This window comes from Gastrolobium bilobum, unplaced genomic scaffold (assembly GCF_033153095.1).
Source record: "Gastrolobium bilobum isolate Gb01-03AN ecotype WA unplaced genomic scaffold, APGP_CSIRO_Gbil_v1 utg8085, whole genome shotgun sequence".
NCBI classification, from domain to species: domain Eukaryota; kingdom Viridiplantae; phylum Streptophyta; class Magnoliopsida; order Fabales; family Fabaceae; genus Gastrolobium; species Gastrolobium bilobum.
The window spans coordinates 447,042-463,531 of NW_026899665.1; the positions used below are offsets into that span (position 1 = coordinate 447,042).

The 16,490-nt window shown below is 32.0% G+C and overlaps 2 protein-coding genes across 2 annotated transcripts; both read right to left on the reverse strand.

The window, feature by feature from the left end:
• On the reverse strand, positions 1-5,115 carry LOC133292469 (vacuolar protein sorting-associated protein 20 homolog 1). Its single transcript, XM_061490877.1, has 6 exons — positions 4,743-5,115; positions 1,802-1,954; positions 1,439-1,591; positions 1,121-1,204; positions 342-471; positions 1-249 (listed from the first exon to the last, which is right to left on the reverse strand). The coding sequence occupies exons 1-6, from the start codon at positions 4,842-4,844 to the stop codon at positions 224-226; spliced, it is 648 nt and encodes a 215-aa protein (XP_061346861.1). The 5' UTR covers positions 4,845-5,115; the 3' UTR covers positions 1-223.
• A 2,047-nt stretch (positions 5,116-7,162) lies between these two features.
• LOC133292449 (lipase-like PAD4) lies at positions 7,163-13,129 on the reverse strand. Its single transcript, XM_061490857.1, has 4 exons — positions 13,007-13,129; positions 12,528-12,858; positions 8,279-9,001; positions 7,163-8,140 (listed from the first exon to the last, which is right to left on the reverse strand). The coding sequence occupies exons 1-4, from the start codon at positions 13,027-13,029 to the stop codon at positions 7,325-7,327; spliced, it is 1,893 nt and encodes a 630-aa protein (XP_061346841.1). The 5' UTR covers positions 13,030-13,129; the 3' UTR covers positions 7,163-7,324.
• Between the last annotated feature and the right edge of the window lie 3,361 nt (positions 13,130-16,490).

A 16,490-nucleotide genomic window follows, 5' to 3' on the forward strand; every position in this document is an offset into this window, starting at 1 on the left:
ACATTTAGATATCTAATGTGCACATGCGAAAGTGTAAAACATAAGATATATGGTTTTTTCAATATATGATTCATGTTAGAATTGATGTATCATATATGCATAACTGTACAAATTAAATGATGCTAAAGTCCAAATAAACTCCAGAAACTGCATAAAATTTGAAACAGAAATTGTAACGACACAGGCAGACATGGAGATGCTCCGTCTAAGATTGCAGTGTTCTTCAAGCTGGCAGCGGTTCCTCCATAACTGTTGCATCATCAATTATTAGCAGTTAGCCAATTTTTACTATTCCTTCATTTTTGGGTTGGAGGGAAGACAGAGGAAAGAGGGAGAGATACCTTTTGTTTTGGCAGATACTTCAGCAACTTTTTCACCTGGTACTACGGTTGGGACATCAGGAAGGTCTAATTTCTCGTTGATTTCTTCAGACACCGAGGTAGGAACTTCAGGAAGATCTTGGACAGTAAGCTGAAGACAATAATACAAACCGGTTATCATACATTAACAATTCTAGGGGCTTGATCCCTATTTATTGCACATTGATACATCTTTGTTTGAACAAAAGTAATTCTTAGGCACATCTCTGATGCACTCATTATTATTTGACATATGTAAAAGCACTTTAAAGATAGGTTCATTTCTATCATGGCCCCCATAAAAATAAACATGTTAAATAATAATTTGAGTGCCTATGGTAGACCGTGCCTAAAGTAAGAAGTACTTTGATCAAGAAAGAATTTTTTGCTGGGCATGATTTATGTGATTATTTCCTTTATACCTAATTTTGTATCAATCTTCTATGCAATGAATCACTGGCTCAAAACTTTGCTAATAGAAAGAAACACAATTGAATTCTATAACTGGCAGCCATAAGAAACTAGCAGCGAGTTTTGTACCAAAATAAACAAAAAACAAGCTACCAGTACTATTATGCAGCTAATTGGAGTAGACATGTAACTTCATCATATAATAAAACCAAACCACATTTGATGTACAAAAGAAGAAGCTCCATCAACCTCAGTTAATATATATGCTTTCCTCCAGCCAAGAGATACAGAACGGGGAAGTGACAGATTTATTTATTTGATTTGATTTTTTTTTTTTAAAATACATATACCTGAGCTTCCAAGTTCTCAAATTCTGCTAAAATCTCCTCCTCGTCTTCTGCTGATAATTTCTCCCCTAGTATTGCATTAATTTCCTTCAAATTCAAAAAAATTATGGCATCCATCAGTAAACATCAAATACAAACAGAAAGAAATCAAGAGATGGAAATTTAGAAGAAAAAAGAAAAAAAAAAGTAGCAGCACATACGAACAGCCAAACATAACATAAAGCTACACCAAACCAGTACAACTCCAATGCAACCAATCTAGACATGGAAATCAGTTTCCAAAAGCTGTGAGAATAAGGACAAGAGTCAAGTAAAACTCACATCTTGATAAGCTTTAGCTTCGGCAGTATCATCCATAAGTTTCTGAACATCCTCAATGTTTATCTCATTCTGTATGGCTTTCATTGCATCATTACCAGCCTTCAAACTATCATATACAGCCTTCTGCTTGCTTGCCAGTTCAATATCTGCTAACTAAACCAAAGGAATGAGACCATTTATTTGTTTTACGTGTACAATCATGTTAAGAAGTCATTGAGGCTAGATCCACAGCAGCAATCGATAAGTCACTGACACTCTTTATAACTACATAACATGCTATCACTTAAGTAAATGAAATAAGTGGGGGAAGGCTGAATTGGCACCATAGACAGAGAGAATATAATTTAAATATGAAAAAATTACTTGTTGCTCAACATTGATAAGCCAGGCATCAACTTGCTTGAGCAATTCTTCTTGTGTCTTTTTTTTCTTTAATGCTAACAGGGCCCTATCCTTCTTCTTTTCACGAATCAAGTCTCTTGCAGCTTGCTTTTCTGCTTCGATGACAGCATCAAGCTGGAAAAAGAGAATCACAAAAATGAAATAGGGTAACTTATCCAATAAAGTACAGCATAATACTTATTCTGACTAAAATGTTATTGACATTGACCCAACAGTTAAGACAACTCCAAAAGATCCTAAACCGGTTCAGTTGTAAGTCATTAATTCATTCAATTACAGAAGATCAAAAAATGAAGACTGATTCAAATGACTAAGCTTATTATTAAACTTCTTAGCATTCTGCATTCTATACAACTTTATTTGCCAGCAAATTTTATGCAAGTGCCTGAAAGACAAAATACTTACTTTTACTTACCATGGAGTAGGAGACGACACATGAAAAAAGATTCCAAATAGAGACTGCTGAAAAATGAAATGTAACAAAATGCACAAACACATATCCCATCACATCCCACTACACCACCATTTTGATTAAAATTGTTCTTTTAGAAATATTAAGATACAAAACATGCTAATGATATGCTGCAGGTTCATAGACAGTCTAAAGCACTTTCCCTTAATAAGTGTTATATGATGGTCTAGCTTGGAAACTTGAGCTCATCTATTCTAGCATTGTCCAACAACAGCCACTTTTATCTGGAAAATTTTGTTTGGAATATTTCCTGAGTTTGGAGAGCAGTTTTTATTAATTAATTCAGAGGCTTTGGCAGGAATAAGGAGGTTAAAACTCTGCGGTTTTTGCATTTCTCTGGTGTATTTGCTTGGAAGGCCAAGCTCATATTTTTAAGGATATAACCATCTCTTCAGAGCAGTTACATGACAAAGCTGTTATGAGCTAATGGTATTTTTCCTATGTTTGTTTTAAAGGGAGTCTCTCTTTCAGGTATGCAGCAGGATTCAAAAGACTTGTTGCATTATTGAGTATACATTTTTTAATTTTATTTTTTGATAAAATGAGTTTACTTTTGTTTAATTCTTCCTTTACTTGTTTGATTGGAGGGTAGCTTATCCCTCCTCTTCTTTCTCATAAAATTTATTCTTTTATCACAAAAAGATAGAAAAGGTACAAAAAATGCAGAGGTAACATATGTTTTACTTGCATTTATGAATAGAATGAAATATCATGACCTCTGCCATCACACACTCATGATGAAAAACTTGCATGTACCAATCACATTAAAAGTTTGCTGTACCCTGCCTAAGTGGTGAGCTGGTTTTACTTAAGTCAAGGCCAGCGGCAATACAAGGAAAAGAGTAATAAGTGACAGTTTTAAAGATTCAAAGATCTTCAACCCTTTTTAAGAAAAGGGGAAAGGGAGGAAATGATGAAAAAGATCTACCAAGCAAAGCCCTAGATAGAATTTGAGGGAAGAAAAACAAGATAATGGGGAAAGATATAGAAGAACACAGATCAAGAGCGAGAGTAAGATTAGATTGAAAATGGCCTTCTGTTATTGAATTAGGATGACAAACAACAGGAGAGAACTCCTTACAAGGGTTGCCCCTTCACAACTAAGCCTCAAAGGCTCGGTTCACTAAAGAATTATCTAACTAAATTCTTCCGTACACCTCCACTCCTATTTAACTACCAGAACATCCCCCTGACTAACTACTCGACCAACTAACTGAAATAACTGTTCCCTGCTTGCTCTTCTCATTTCTTCTTATGTAAACCTTCCAGGCCCATCCTGAGGGTATCTAACAACCTCCTTCCCCTCAAAGAAAAAACCATTTGGTAAAGAGCACACACTCCAGATATGGCATAGATGTCGAGGAACCCAAGCATCATTTTCAGTCCCATACTAAGATACGACAGTTTCTATTCTTCTACCACTTACAATGCACAAAGCTCAGAAGTAAATTAGGAAGAAGAATTTTCATCTAAATCACAGTGCTAAGGAGCAAATTTGCATGCTGGACCAGAATCATCACCACCCTTCCACTCTTCACACAGTCAGGCAGAACTACATAAAGGGCTATGGAGGCGACTTCACCCCCTAAGCTGTTGACAAACTGTTACTGTAGGAAAGTTATACTAAAATTCAACAAATCAGAAAAATAAGTAAATGAGTGAAACTCATGTTCTGCAACCCCAAAAAATATCTTCTGGTTCCACTCTGTGCAGTCCTATTAAATTAGCCATATTAAGGGTATATTCATTCAAGCCATGAAAGATGTTCCCTCAAATGATTCCAAGAGCCCCATGCTCTTTTCTTCATAACTTAATCAACATTACGGGTTAGAACTCTTGTTTAAGACTAATCATCATATCTACCCCGCTGTCTCAACTCTCAACAACCAAAGCCCAGGTCATTTTTAAACAGACAGAACACAAAATCATCTCCTGATGGGAAATTTCAGCAACAAAATTGAAGCCAAAGTAGTCTATATTTTCATTCATTACACCTTCAGTAATAGTTCCTCATTATTGTTAACTTGGGATATCCCATAAATGCTAAACTACTAATTTCACCAATTCAAATTTAAATGTCAGGACCCTAGGCAAACATGAATGCATCCAGCTCCAGAGTCAATTACAAAAAGTAACCTGCACCTCAAACAAATCTCAGCAACGAAGCAGCAAATTCACATAACCATTTCCACATATAAACTCTCCTTGATTCACCATTAGTATTATAATCCATTTGCCACAACAAATGTAATAATAAACTCCAACTAGAGACTGGTTATTTTATGATCCAAACACATGTGATCGAGATTATCTGAAAGAACGGAAGTGGAAAATCTTATGGCACAAATTCAAATATCCTTTTATCTAAGATTAATATATATATATATATAAAATAATTATAAAGATGTGAAAAATGGGTGCTGAACCTACCTTTTGTTGGTATTGAGCAAGCTTGCGTCTCTGGGTCTTGAGGTTGAGAATTGCACGATCGACCTCGGTTACCTTTGGCTTCTTCACAAATAAATTCCCCATCGAATTTAGGAAATGAGTAAAGGGTTCAGCTCCTTTATCATACACCAGGAATCCACAAATTCATGGATTCCCAGCGTCAGCGTTAGCGTCAATGAATCTCTTTTCGCTTTTTCAGCTTTTTAATTTCTTCCCTTGGATTGGAATCTTCAATCTTGGTTGAATGTTACCTTACCAGACCAAAAGCTATACACAAAAACAGTTCGACATTTCTAATGCAAACACAACAGCCTACCCAACACACAAGAAAAACAAATTTGATTTTTACTAGTCTGGAATTTTTATTTATTGTTAATGTTAGCTAGCAGAAGGAATTTTCAAGTCGAAATGATGAGATAAGAATGAATATTAGATAATAAGAGTAGTGAATCATAAGTAATAAGTTGCCATCTTTTGCATATAATTAGATAATGTCGAGATATAATATAATTTTTTTTTTATAATATATTTTTATATGGTTTTTTAAATTGATTTTTGAATTTTTTTTCTTTTTGATTTTTTATAAAATATTTCTTATTTTAATTTTTTAAACAAAAAAGTAATAATTTAAAATGAAATATAAAAAATTCAAAATAAAAAATTATATCTTAACCGATTAATTTTTTAAAAATAGGTTTTACGTTTATTTTTGATTTTTGTACATGTAACAGTATTTGGAAAAAAATAAAGATTTTTTGTTTGATAAAAGTTAATAATATTTTCTCTCAAATATAAACATCATTGTGGCGGTGATAATAGCAGTGTTAATTGATAGTTGGTGGAGATAACGGTGGCAATAATAATGCTAATTTTGGCCAGTGAAGATGATAATAGTGGCAATAGAGATATGAGAGAATTAATATTGTAAGAAGAATTTCTTCCTATATCATGTAGTTTATAAGGATGTGGATAAGATAACATGAATCATAGGATATGATAACTTATCTTATTTTATATCATGTTCACCAAACAAATCCAAAGAATTAATGTTTGCTCATCTCTTATAACGTTTTGGTTTAGGAAAAAAATTAGAAAAATCCATGTTATAAGAGAGAAGCAAAATTCTAAAGATGTCCTAAAACCCTAATTTTTTTCCCCAAACTCAAAATAATATTATTTTGAAGTTTATAGGAGACACATATATATTAAGAGATATTGATATATTTTGTAATTGTTATAATAATATATTATCTTTTATATCTAAATTGGTATAATTCGATTCAAAGCACTCTCAGTCCTTATTGAAGACGGCTCTTTTTACACCATTTTCCATTCCCATAACTCAGAACTCTTTATCATTATTTAAGATGAACAAGATTTTTTCCACCTGAATTAAAAATTATTAATATAAAAATAGTTTTAATAACATAATTATGTATAATCGGATTATAATGTAAAAATCCTAAATTCTATACTCTAAATGTAATAACAATGAGTTCAATTGTTTTGAGTTGGTATTTTTATTAGTTATCCGTTTTTAGTTGATTATTTATATGCATTAGTGTAAGTTTTTACTAAAGTTCATTCCATGTTCTAATATTAAAACGAATAATATTTTTTCTTCCTAATTTTTTTTTTTTTTGGTAATCTTCTTCCTAAATTTTTATTTACTGAAAAAATTACAGTAATTAAAGGTTGTAGTTTTGATTTAATTCGTAAAATGTTTTACAATTTAATTATGTGGTGTTATATCATAAAAATAATTTTAACATAATAAATAATTACAACGTATAAAAACGGGCAAAGGAAGGATAAATCCAGGCTAAGACATAAATAGCGGAATGTAAAAAATATTAACTAAATTTAATTTAATAACTTATAAGAATTACTCTTTATTTTAATTTAAATTTTCAAAATTATATTTTATAACTTTCCAGCGTCAAAACAAATGTGTAAAAGTTGTTAAAAAATTATTAAGATTCGTCTTTAATGACTAAATTTAAATGATAATTATTGGGATTTTGCAGCTTTGGAAAGAAAGTTGATATAATTTATTTACTTTTGACAGTGAATTCAAATCTGACAAAATCCAGTTGGCTTAAAAAGCTTGATCAATGATTTGAAGTTATGAACAACTCACAAGTTCACGAATCATTATCACACAAAAGATCACACTATGGAGAAGTAATTAAACACATTTTTATACAAAGATCACCTCATTTCTATCATCTAATTATAAGTTTTACATTTTGATTTTATTAAGTGAGGTGTGGTATTTCTTTCTTTCTTTTTTGATACATTGGTGAAAATTGAATACATAATCTCATACAAATTACTTAAATTACTCAACAATAGATCCATCCTAGTGACTTAGGTGTGGTACTTGTTGAATACGAGTAGGAAGCATCTTACCATGTAATAATATCTTAAAGAAATGATAGATGCGCACAAATTACAATTGAGTTATTGTAAAAGACATAACTCAAAAGCAAAAAAAGCTATTTTGCAAAATGAGCAGTTCTTATGCTTACAATGGGTTAAGATTATTGATTCCAAACTACGTATTAAGGAACTACTTCCCCATCTAAAAAACGGGTAAACTGCTGAGGAAACCTCTGCACCTTTTCCTTTAGTTTTCTTAATTCTCTTAAATTCTCCACCCATATACTGTAACTTGAATTCTTGGCAAGAACATCATTGGACACTTCCTTATCTTCAACTAGTTTCATGGCATAGTTCTCAAATCTTTCAATTTTATCCCACAACAAAGCCAACTTGTTAGTGTCTCTCTCACTTCCAACACTATCCAACCAGTCCCTTGCTTCTTCCACCCTAGCCCAAAAGCATGAATCTTGGGTCAAACTTGCATACTTGCTCCTCTCCTTGTTTTCTTCACCAGTAGTAACCCTTCTATCCTTCCACCACCTGTCAAAAACCTCATATCTTCTCTCTCTACCATGTGGTATGTAATGACCCTTTGTTCTATGCTTTCCCTTCCCATAATATTCAGCAATATCTAGTGGCTCAACCAATAGTTTATAAAACTGTGAAGCATTAACCCACTTAGCTCGCTTGTCAAAATCGTGAGGCAACTCATTTCTTTCCAACATTTCAATCACGTTGTTCCAAAACCTGGCAAGTTTGTGACTATTGATGTTAACTTTCATTTCCCTTCTTGAAGAGCCCCTGCTTTTGAATGAATCGTAATACCCCATTTGTTCATCTTGCTCATCACACCAACTTTTGTACCATTCTATTTGGGCTCTATAAGGTACAACCTTAGACAAGGTAACTGCTAAGCTAGCAGCATTGAGATTTGGTGAAGGACCCATTCTCCTTGCTGTCTTTAGACATTCCTTGGCTGTTACGATAGCTGATTCCTGTTGGTTACATCACAGTAATTTGTTCAGTGAAATCACCTTCTTCCCATTGGAACTATGAATCATGATTCATGTGTAGCCAATTTGTATGCAATGAAAAAATAGATTGAAATTTAGGTATCAAGATATTGCAATTACCTGGTTTGCTATCCCGGATGATTGGATGGCCAATTCAAGGCCTGCTTCATAGCTTGAGTCAGGAATGTTCCTTTGCTTGAAGTTTTTCTGATTCAAGAATTGCAAAGACACTTTATTAACATAATATCCATACTTTAGATGGTCTTCAATACTACGAGCTGGAGAACTTGTTGCAAGCATCAAATGCATCATTTTTATAACCGTGGCTGGACTATCCACACATACTGCTCCTTCTTCTGAAACAAAAAAGTAGTTCCCAAAAGGGTGAAACAAAATTGGCACCGAGGCTTCTCCATCTTGTGTTGCAGCTTCTAAGTAATCCATTACAGCCCTGAACAATTCAGCTTTCTCTTTGTCGGATATTTGAACTGCAAGCTTGCCAAAGTCTGCTGAAGTCATGGACAAGTGCCAAAACTGAAGCAGGAAATTTAGCTGAGCAGTGAGAGGGGTAATGGGGGCAAAGAGCAACCTTGGCATTATGTCATGCTTTGAAACCACATGGCAGAAGTTGCCACCCCATCTTTCTTTGGAAATGGCTTGGGAAAAGGATTCGTTCCCAAGCAATGGAGAGCCAAAAGTGATGCACAATACTGACACAGAGGAAGAGATTGATTGGAGGTAGGACAGAAGCCAAAGAGTACACAGAGAAGCAGTGGCTCCTCCAATGGAATGGCCAGTGATTACAATTGATTTAGTGTCCGTATTTCCCACTATTCCCAACATCTGAATGGCAACATTAATTTTCAACAGTTATTAGTTAAGAATAAGATTACAGGTAAACAAATTTCAAGAACCCAAAAAAAAATATAAAAAAAATAATAGTTTAATATAATGGAAAAAAAAAATGGATTTTGATTTCATCTGTTCTGATGTACCCAAAAAAAAAAAAAAAAAAAAACTCCATGAAGTGGTAGTGATCTAATCAGAAAGACTTGGTACGACTTAAAGTTACGGTCTTTTGGCGTAAATTTGAAAATGAAACTTTTCCCTTCATGTGAAAAGGTTACTGTCAAGGTGGTAGTGTTCATTTTGCCAAGGAAGAGTGCCCACTAGAATCTTGTAATCTTGCTCCCAAACCATTAGACAAGGACTAATGCAACTTGCAGTTTTGCTGACCTGAAAGGCCAGTACCCTATAATAAGTTGATACGAAGGGGATTCATCTTACTGTCGTGTGATGATTAAGTCTGCGACAACAAGATTATTGTAAGAAAAGTTGGATTTAACCTACCCAAATCACTAAGACACGTTTCAGAGAGGCAATTTATCACGTCGATAATGCTTTATAGTTTAAATAAAAGGTTAAGTGTGTGTACAGGACATAATCTTTTTCCCTTAAATAAATTATCATTTTTTAAATCCATGTACCATTAAAAAAAATGTCATTTCAAATCCCATCAGGTAAAGCGATATTGAAGGAACATCATATCACTAAAATAATCCCCCCACTTTCTTTTGCCCCTGAAAGGAAAAGAAAATAACGAATAGATGATTTAAAAATTATTATTTTAGGGTTACATTTAACTAGCCAACTAGCGGGGGTGATGACAAATTGCTTTTTCTTATATCAACAGCCGGCATCATATAATAATGATGAAGGCATTGAACGAAGAATTAAGGAAGTTTTAATTTATGTTATTTCCTATGAAAATGGATCTTACTTTCATCTTTGTTTGTGGCATTATCTGCTTGATGATGGAGGCAACTGTTAACTAAAAGTAAAAGTCAACCATTTCAAATTGGAATCTTGGACCATTTCTGATAATACCTAACAGCAAGTTTTGGGCACAAATCAAGGTGGCTTGGTTGGTAGTATGTCCATGAATAAAATGATAGCTTTGGTAGGGCCACCCATTACTGAGAATATGAGCGTGTTGAATCCGGGGATTGTTCACACTGCAAAAATGTTCTTTCCTTTTCGACACGGAAAGCAACTTTTTGTTTAAAGCAATTTTGCCGTAAAATAGAACAAAGTGACAACTTGAACGCAATAATTTTAGTTTTAGTGATGAGCTTGTATATGTTTTTGTCATGTTCTAGTTTTCAGATTTCCAAGGATTTTGTAAAAGTATAAAACAGTATATACTTTGAGGTGGTTCAGGTAGGAATTATTGTAGCATATATAACAAATTAAAATAATGTACTTGATAAGTTACTTTAATGACATTTGATAAAATTGGATCCTTAGAAGTAGTATCGGACACTTAACATAATAACGGGATGTTGATGAAAAATTAATGTTTAAATTTTTTATTCATATTTAACAAAACATGAATATGCGATTATTCCTTCTTCTTTTGAATTTTCTTTTCAATAATCAATACACCTTTTGCTCTAAGACCATCTCAAATCTCAGTGGTAATGATGGGTGTTATTTAACAAGCTTCTGTATCCTATATTTACAAACTTCACGACATATCAATTTCATTAAATTAATATGTTAATTTTCGTCTCTTTTCAGTTATGAGTATAATAAAGTAAATTTATCCAAAATCACTTTCAACCTTTTTCTTTTTCCGGATTTTATTATAATTCACTGTCGAAGCTTTGTTCAATTTATTAGTATCAAATTCAGCAGAAATTAGCACCTAGCACGTCCCATTAACTTCATCAGTCAAAAAAATTGCTCTTTCAACAACCATCCCTCCACTCAAAACTAAATCCAAAAATCCCAGAAAAAAATCCTACACAAATTAAACAAAGACGGCCACTACGCAATACCGATATTATTATAGAATTATACATTCATGTATATGTATCCTTTATTAGTCTCTTCTTCTTTCAATTCAGTTCAGAATCAGATAAGGTAAATTAAATTCGTATATGAACACCTTATTCCTATATTTTGGTTTTTATAACAGTAGAAATATGCGGTAGATTATTCTTATCACGAGTTAAATTTATCACTTCTTAATACTTTTTTTATATCAGTTGGATAATGATCTATAAAACATGATGAAAAGAGAAATGTGAGAGAGAGAGAGAGAGTGGGGGAATTGATTAAAGAGAAAAAAAAATATTTTTATATGTCCTCAATAAAAATTATCGATTCCATTTTAGTCTCTTACAAAAAAAAATTGACTTGAGATTTTTCTGAAATTTCAAATATATTCAATTAGTTTAAATCATGGTCTTCTGAAATTCAAAGAAGGCTCTAGTTAGTAGTTAGTCCCTCAAAGGACTAATATGGGTCTATTTTAAATTTTAGAGAAACCACGAATCGACTATTTTTTTTTAAGATATTAAAAAGAGTCTCAAGATATTTATTGAGGACCCAAAAGATAATTTACTAAAAAAAAATTATATTGAATGACACTTGTTGATTAGATTTCACTCCATGGTTATAAAAGAGGGAATAAGTAATAGTAAACTTATTTTGTAATAAGTACACCTCTCCTTATAAATATATGCTCATATTTACACTCGCGAGTGCTACATATGATATATAAATCATGCACATGAGAAGATGATAGCATATATATATATATATATATATATATATATATATATATATATATATATATATATAATTCAAGGAAAATCCTTATAATACCAAAAACAACAAGAATCACAAGCTAATTTAGAAATAAAAAATGAAAATGATATTGGGTAAAATACGTGTCCTTATAATCATAATCATGTTAGTTAAAATTAATATTTTTTTATATAAAATTTAAATTAAAAAATATCTCTCACTTTCTCTCTTTATAATTTCTCGCTGTGTATGTATCTCTTTCTTTTTTTAAATGATACAATTCCATCTATTTTTAAAACAACACATACTAATCTGATATATTATATATGACTTTAATATTTTTAAAGTGAATATAAATAAGTTATTTCTATTCATTCTTAGAACGATATTATTTTGAGTTAAAATATTAAAAAATTACAATTATAAAAACTATTATAACCTTGAAATAAGTAATAATTATAAAAATATCTTAATTTCTGCTCAAAATAACATCATTTTGGACTAAATATAAATAATTTATTTACATTCGTCACATAAAAAGTGAACCATTATATATATGGATTCGGTATTTATCATTTTAAATGACATAATTATATGTTATTTTTAATGAAACTACTTATTTTAGTGTATTTTATCATTTTCTTTTGTTTATAAAATTAGAAATAAAAAAAATAGAAGAGAAAGAATATAAAAATACACTAAAACATCATAATTTTATTAAAAATAATATAACTTTAAATCGTTTAAAATCACAAAGGATGAATTGGAAACAAACCTGGTTTTGGAATGAGTTGAAAAAGGACAAAAAGAGATTTAACATCCCAGCGTGCACCATCACCGGCTCCTCCCCTTCCTTGTTCCGGCGAGACGAAAACAGTGGCACGCCACCGATGCTAGCCAAAGGCACCAAGTTTCTCCAACTCGGATCCGAGCCGCCGGCCATTTGGACGCCGGAAAAAGCAACGTACACGACGCCGCCGATTCGCTCCGTCACAAAACTCCTGATTGCGGTGGCGGTGGTGTTGGCCTGACCGCACAGCCTCCATGACTCCGACAACAGCGGCGTCGACCCCAAAAATGTCGCAAGCATCTCGCTGCTCTCAAACCTGCCACGTACGGAAAAATCATAGTTCCAAACAACACAAGCTAATTAGCGTTACTATGTCACTTTGGAATTTTCGCCGAAAGTTCTAAGGTTTTGAATTTCTTTGATTTTGATTGAAAATTAGTCGTAAGGGAAGAGTGAGTACTTACGGTGAAGCTTCGTTGGCAGCCATGGAATAATCGCTTTTTGTTTCCTACGTTGAAGTCTTGTGGAGACTAGATAGGGAGAATACTGAATATATAAGCTTTGAACGAAACAACTTGAATTTGCTTACTATGTCTATGGCCACGCTTTGAATAATGTATTTAAGTTTTTTTTTTTTTTAACGCGTGAAACTTTTTTATTCGGAGTGTAATTTTATTTTTATTTTTTAATTTTAAATAATCTGAATTGTAAAATATCATAAATTTTACAGACGAGATTGTGGTAAATATAACTCGTGAACAGCAAAAATAACTTTAGGATAATAATTTTGCGATAATTTCATGGCTTATAATAACGAAAAATTCACGGCTTATCAAATAAAAATAAGTTGTGGTCACGGCTTTAGCTAAGACTACAAAGTGATAAGGTATAATAAATTAATATTTCATCCGTTTACATGATATAAAAAAGAATAATATTTTCTATACTATGCTTATAATTTTTTATTTTTGAATTTTTTTTTCTATTAATTATTTTTAGATTATTTTTAATTTTAATTTTTTGAAAATATAAAAGTAATAATTTTAAATAAAATATAAAAAAATTTCAAAATAAAAAATTATATCTTTGCCAAATAATTTTTTAAAATTTTTTTAAATTTATTTTCAATTTTTATATATATAACAGTATTTGGATAAAGTTAAAGATAAGATATTTGGTAAAAGTTAAAGAAATTTTATCTCAAACATGCACTTATGGTTGTAGTGATCATAGTTAAAATCTTGATTTATTACTGTGTTCTTATGTTTTTATTATTATTTTTTATCAAAATATTTTTACCAATATTTCAAGTATTTTTAGGTTTTTACAATTTTTTTTATATTACGATTTTATGTTTTATGATATTTTATCTCCCTTTTGTTTTTACTTAAAATCTCGTTTTTAACTACTTTGGTAACAACAACAATGGTGCTAATTGATAGTTGGTGGCAATAATGGTGAAAATAGTAGTAGAAGCAATGGTGGTAATGTTGGCTGGTGGTTGTTGTGGGTTATGATGGTTGCAGTGGTGATGGCGGGGCAGAACCGACTATCATATTCAAGGAGGCAAAGGGTTAATATTGCAAGAAGAATTTTTTTCAATATTTTGTTGTCGCTGTTGAGCTAGTTTATCCTGATGCGAACAATATAAAATGAGTCATAAGATACGATAGCTTATGTTTCCCACCTGTGCTATGCTATCATGTCTACCAAACATGCCCAAAGATTAGGGGTGGCAATTCCTGACATGACCCGCTAACCCGACACGAATTTTTCGTGTTTGGGTCAACCCGTTTATTGTTCGGGAAGTGTTCGGGTTGAAAAAAAATGACACGAAAAAATTCGTGTCGAGTTCGGGTCAACCCGTTAACCCGCTCTGACCTGCAAATAGTTTTTGTATAAGGTTATTATAGTCATTTTAGTGAGTGGTATAAAAGAAATAACATATACTTAGGGTTTCAAAAAACCTTTTTCACTCAGCAGTGGCTTTTATTGGATATATGTGCTTTTAATGGATGTAAAATCAGTGTCTAAATACAGATTTTGAATGTGACCATTCTAAAACTCGTGTCAGGTCAGGTCGAGTCGAGTTGTGTTAACATGTGTAATAATGGGTCATGGTTACATTATAAGTTTATTCGTGTCGTGTCGTATCAACACGTAAAATAAACGGGTCGTGTTCGGGTTGAGGTTTTTCGTGTCGTGTGAAATTCGGGTCGGGTCGGGTCATGTTGACACGAATTGCCACCTCTACCAAAGATTTAGTGTTTATTAATCTCATGTTAAAGGAGATAAGTTATCTCATGTCATAGAGATAAACTTGTGGGTTCCACCACCTTAAAAATAAAAAGAAAAAAAAAATATGACACAGTTCTCGAAGGGTGCGTAAGAGAAAAATTTATCACATGTAATATAAGAGTAGTTTTTTTCCTTATTTTTTATATCTAAACCGGTATAATTTGGTTCAGAGCATTATCAGACCTATATTGAAGGTGGTACTTCCAATATCGTGTTTCCATTCTCACGACTTGAACTCAATAACTATGTTCAAGGTGAACAAAATTTTTGCCACTTGAACCAAACATTGTTAATATAAAAAGATTATTTTAATAACGTAATCATGCATAATCGGATGATCATTCCGAAAATTTACAATAAATGTAATGACGATGGGGTGAATCGTTTTGAGTTTGAATTGTTTTTAGTTATCCGTTTAGTTTATTATTTATATGTATTAGTGTAAGTTTTTTCTAAAGTTCATAACATGTTCTAATATTAAAATGAATAATATTTCTTCTCCCTAAATTATTATTTACTGAAAAAATTTACAATAAATAAAGATTTTAGTTTTTATTCAATTCATAAATTATTTTACAATTTAATTATGTTAGACGCATATCAAAAAAAAAATTATGTTAGACAAGTGACTTCAAAACTCAAGAGAGGAGTGAATTCAATTTTATAAAAAAAAAATCGCAAAATACTTCCTTTGATATTTTGAAAAATTATTTTTTCAATCTAATGATTTAACACAAATAATTCTAAATGAGGAGGCTAGTGTATGATCAATATATAAGCTATTAAACAAGCAAACACAATCAAGTAATGCAATTTAGAGATAAATTAAGGAGTCGAGGGTTAGAAAAATTTCAAACAAGATGTATCCTGATTCGGTCACCGCCACTTGTGACCTACGTCTAGACTGAAGCCGCTTGATTAACTTTTCACTAACGGTCAAGCCTCAAGAGTGTTTGACTAATCGATCTAATCTTCCAAGACTTTGAACTCTTGGATGCCTTTACACTTCAATACAAATTTTCTTAGGAATTTGATAATCTCTCAATTAAATACAAAGGGTTCGCTCCCTTCTCAATTCAAAAATACAAGAAAAAGTGTTTGACAATAGCTAAGTACTCTTAAAGTAAAATGATTCAAGTTGAAGCTCAAATTGTAGTGATAAAATTTCAAAAATAAAGCTCAAGGTGATATATGATCAAGATGATGAATAAAATGAATGTAAGAAGAGTAGGTGCAATGAAATCAGTCAATCAAAGCTTAATAATCAATGGAACAGTGATCAAAATCAATTAGAGATGAAATAAATGAGTATATATATGAGTTTTTCTCACAAAATAGTTGTTACTAGTCGTTACAAGGCGTAAGCTAGTAAGGATTCGAATCATTTTCGTGTGGGATTCGAATCCCTTTAACCAGCAGTGAAGGATTTGAATCCCTCGTTAAAGGATATGAATTCCTTCCTCTAACATGAAAGGATTGGAATGCTAAACACGAGGGATTCGAATCCCTTCCTGTCAAAGGTAGAACATGCAATTCATAATGGTTCTAACTTGGATTTTAATGTCTCCAACCCATTCCAAAAGCATGTTTTTGACTTGAAAAATTATTTCAAGGTTCTAAAATATGTTAAGAACATTTTCTATTGGTTTT

What these genes read in the sequence shown, in the direction of transcription:
- LOC133292469 (XM_061490877.1), bottom strand. Translation starts at nt 4,844, where the DNA reads ATGGGGAATTTATTTGTGAAGAAGCCAAAGGTAACCGAGGTCGATCGT. An exon ending in TTATCAATGTTGAGCAACAA is followed by an intron (nt 1,592 to 1,801) that starts GTAATTTTTTCA and finishes CCTTTGGTTTAG; the next exon opens with TTAGCAGATATTGAACTGGC. An exon ending in AAGCTAAAGCTTATCAAGAT is followed by an intron (nt 1,205 to 1,438) that starts GTGAGTTTTACT and finishes TTGAATTTGAAG; the next exon opens with GAAATTAATGCAATACTAGG.
- LOC133292449 (XM_061490857.1), bottom strand. Translation starts at nt 13,029, where the DNA reads ATGGCTGCCAACGAAGCTTCACC. An exon ending in GCTGCCAACGAAGCTTCACC is followed by an intron (nt 12,859 to 13,006) that starts GTAAGTACTCAC and finishes CGTACGTGGCAG; the next exon opens with GTTTGAGAGCAGCGAGATGC. An exon ending in TCAACTCATTCCAAAACCAG is followed by an intron (nt 9,002 to 12,527) that starts GTTTGTTTCCAA and finishes GTTGCCATTCAG; the next exon opens with ATGTTGGGAATAGTGGGAAA.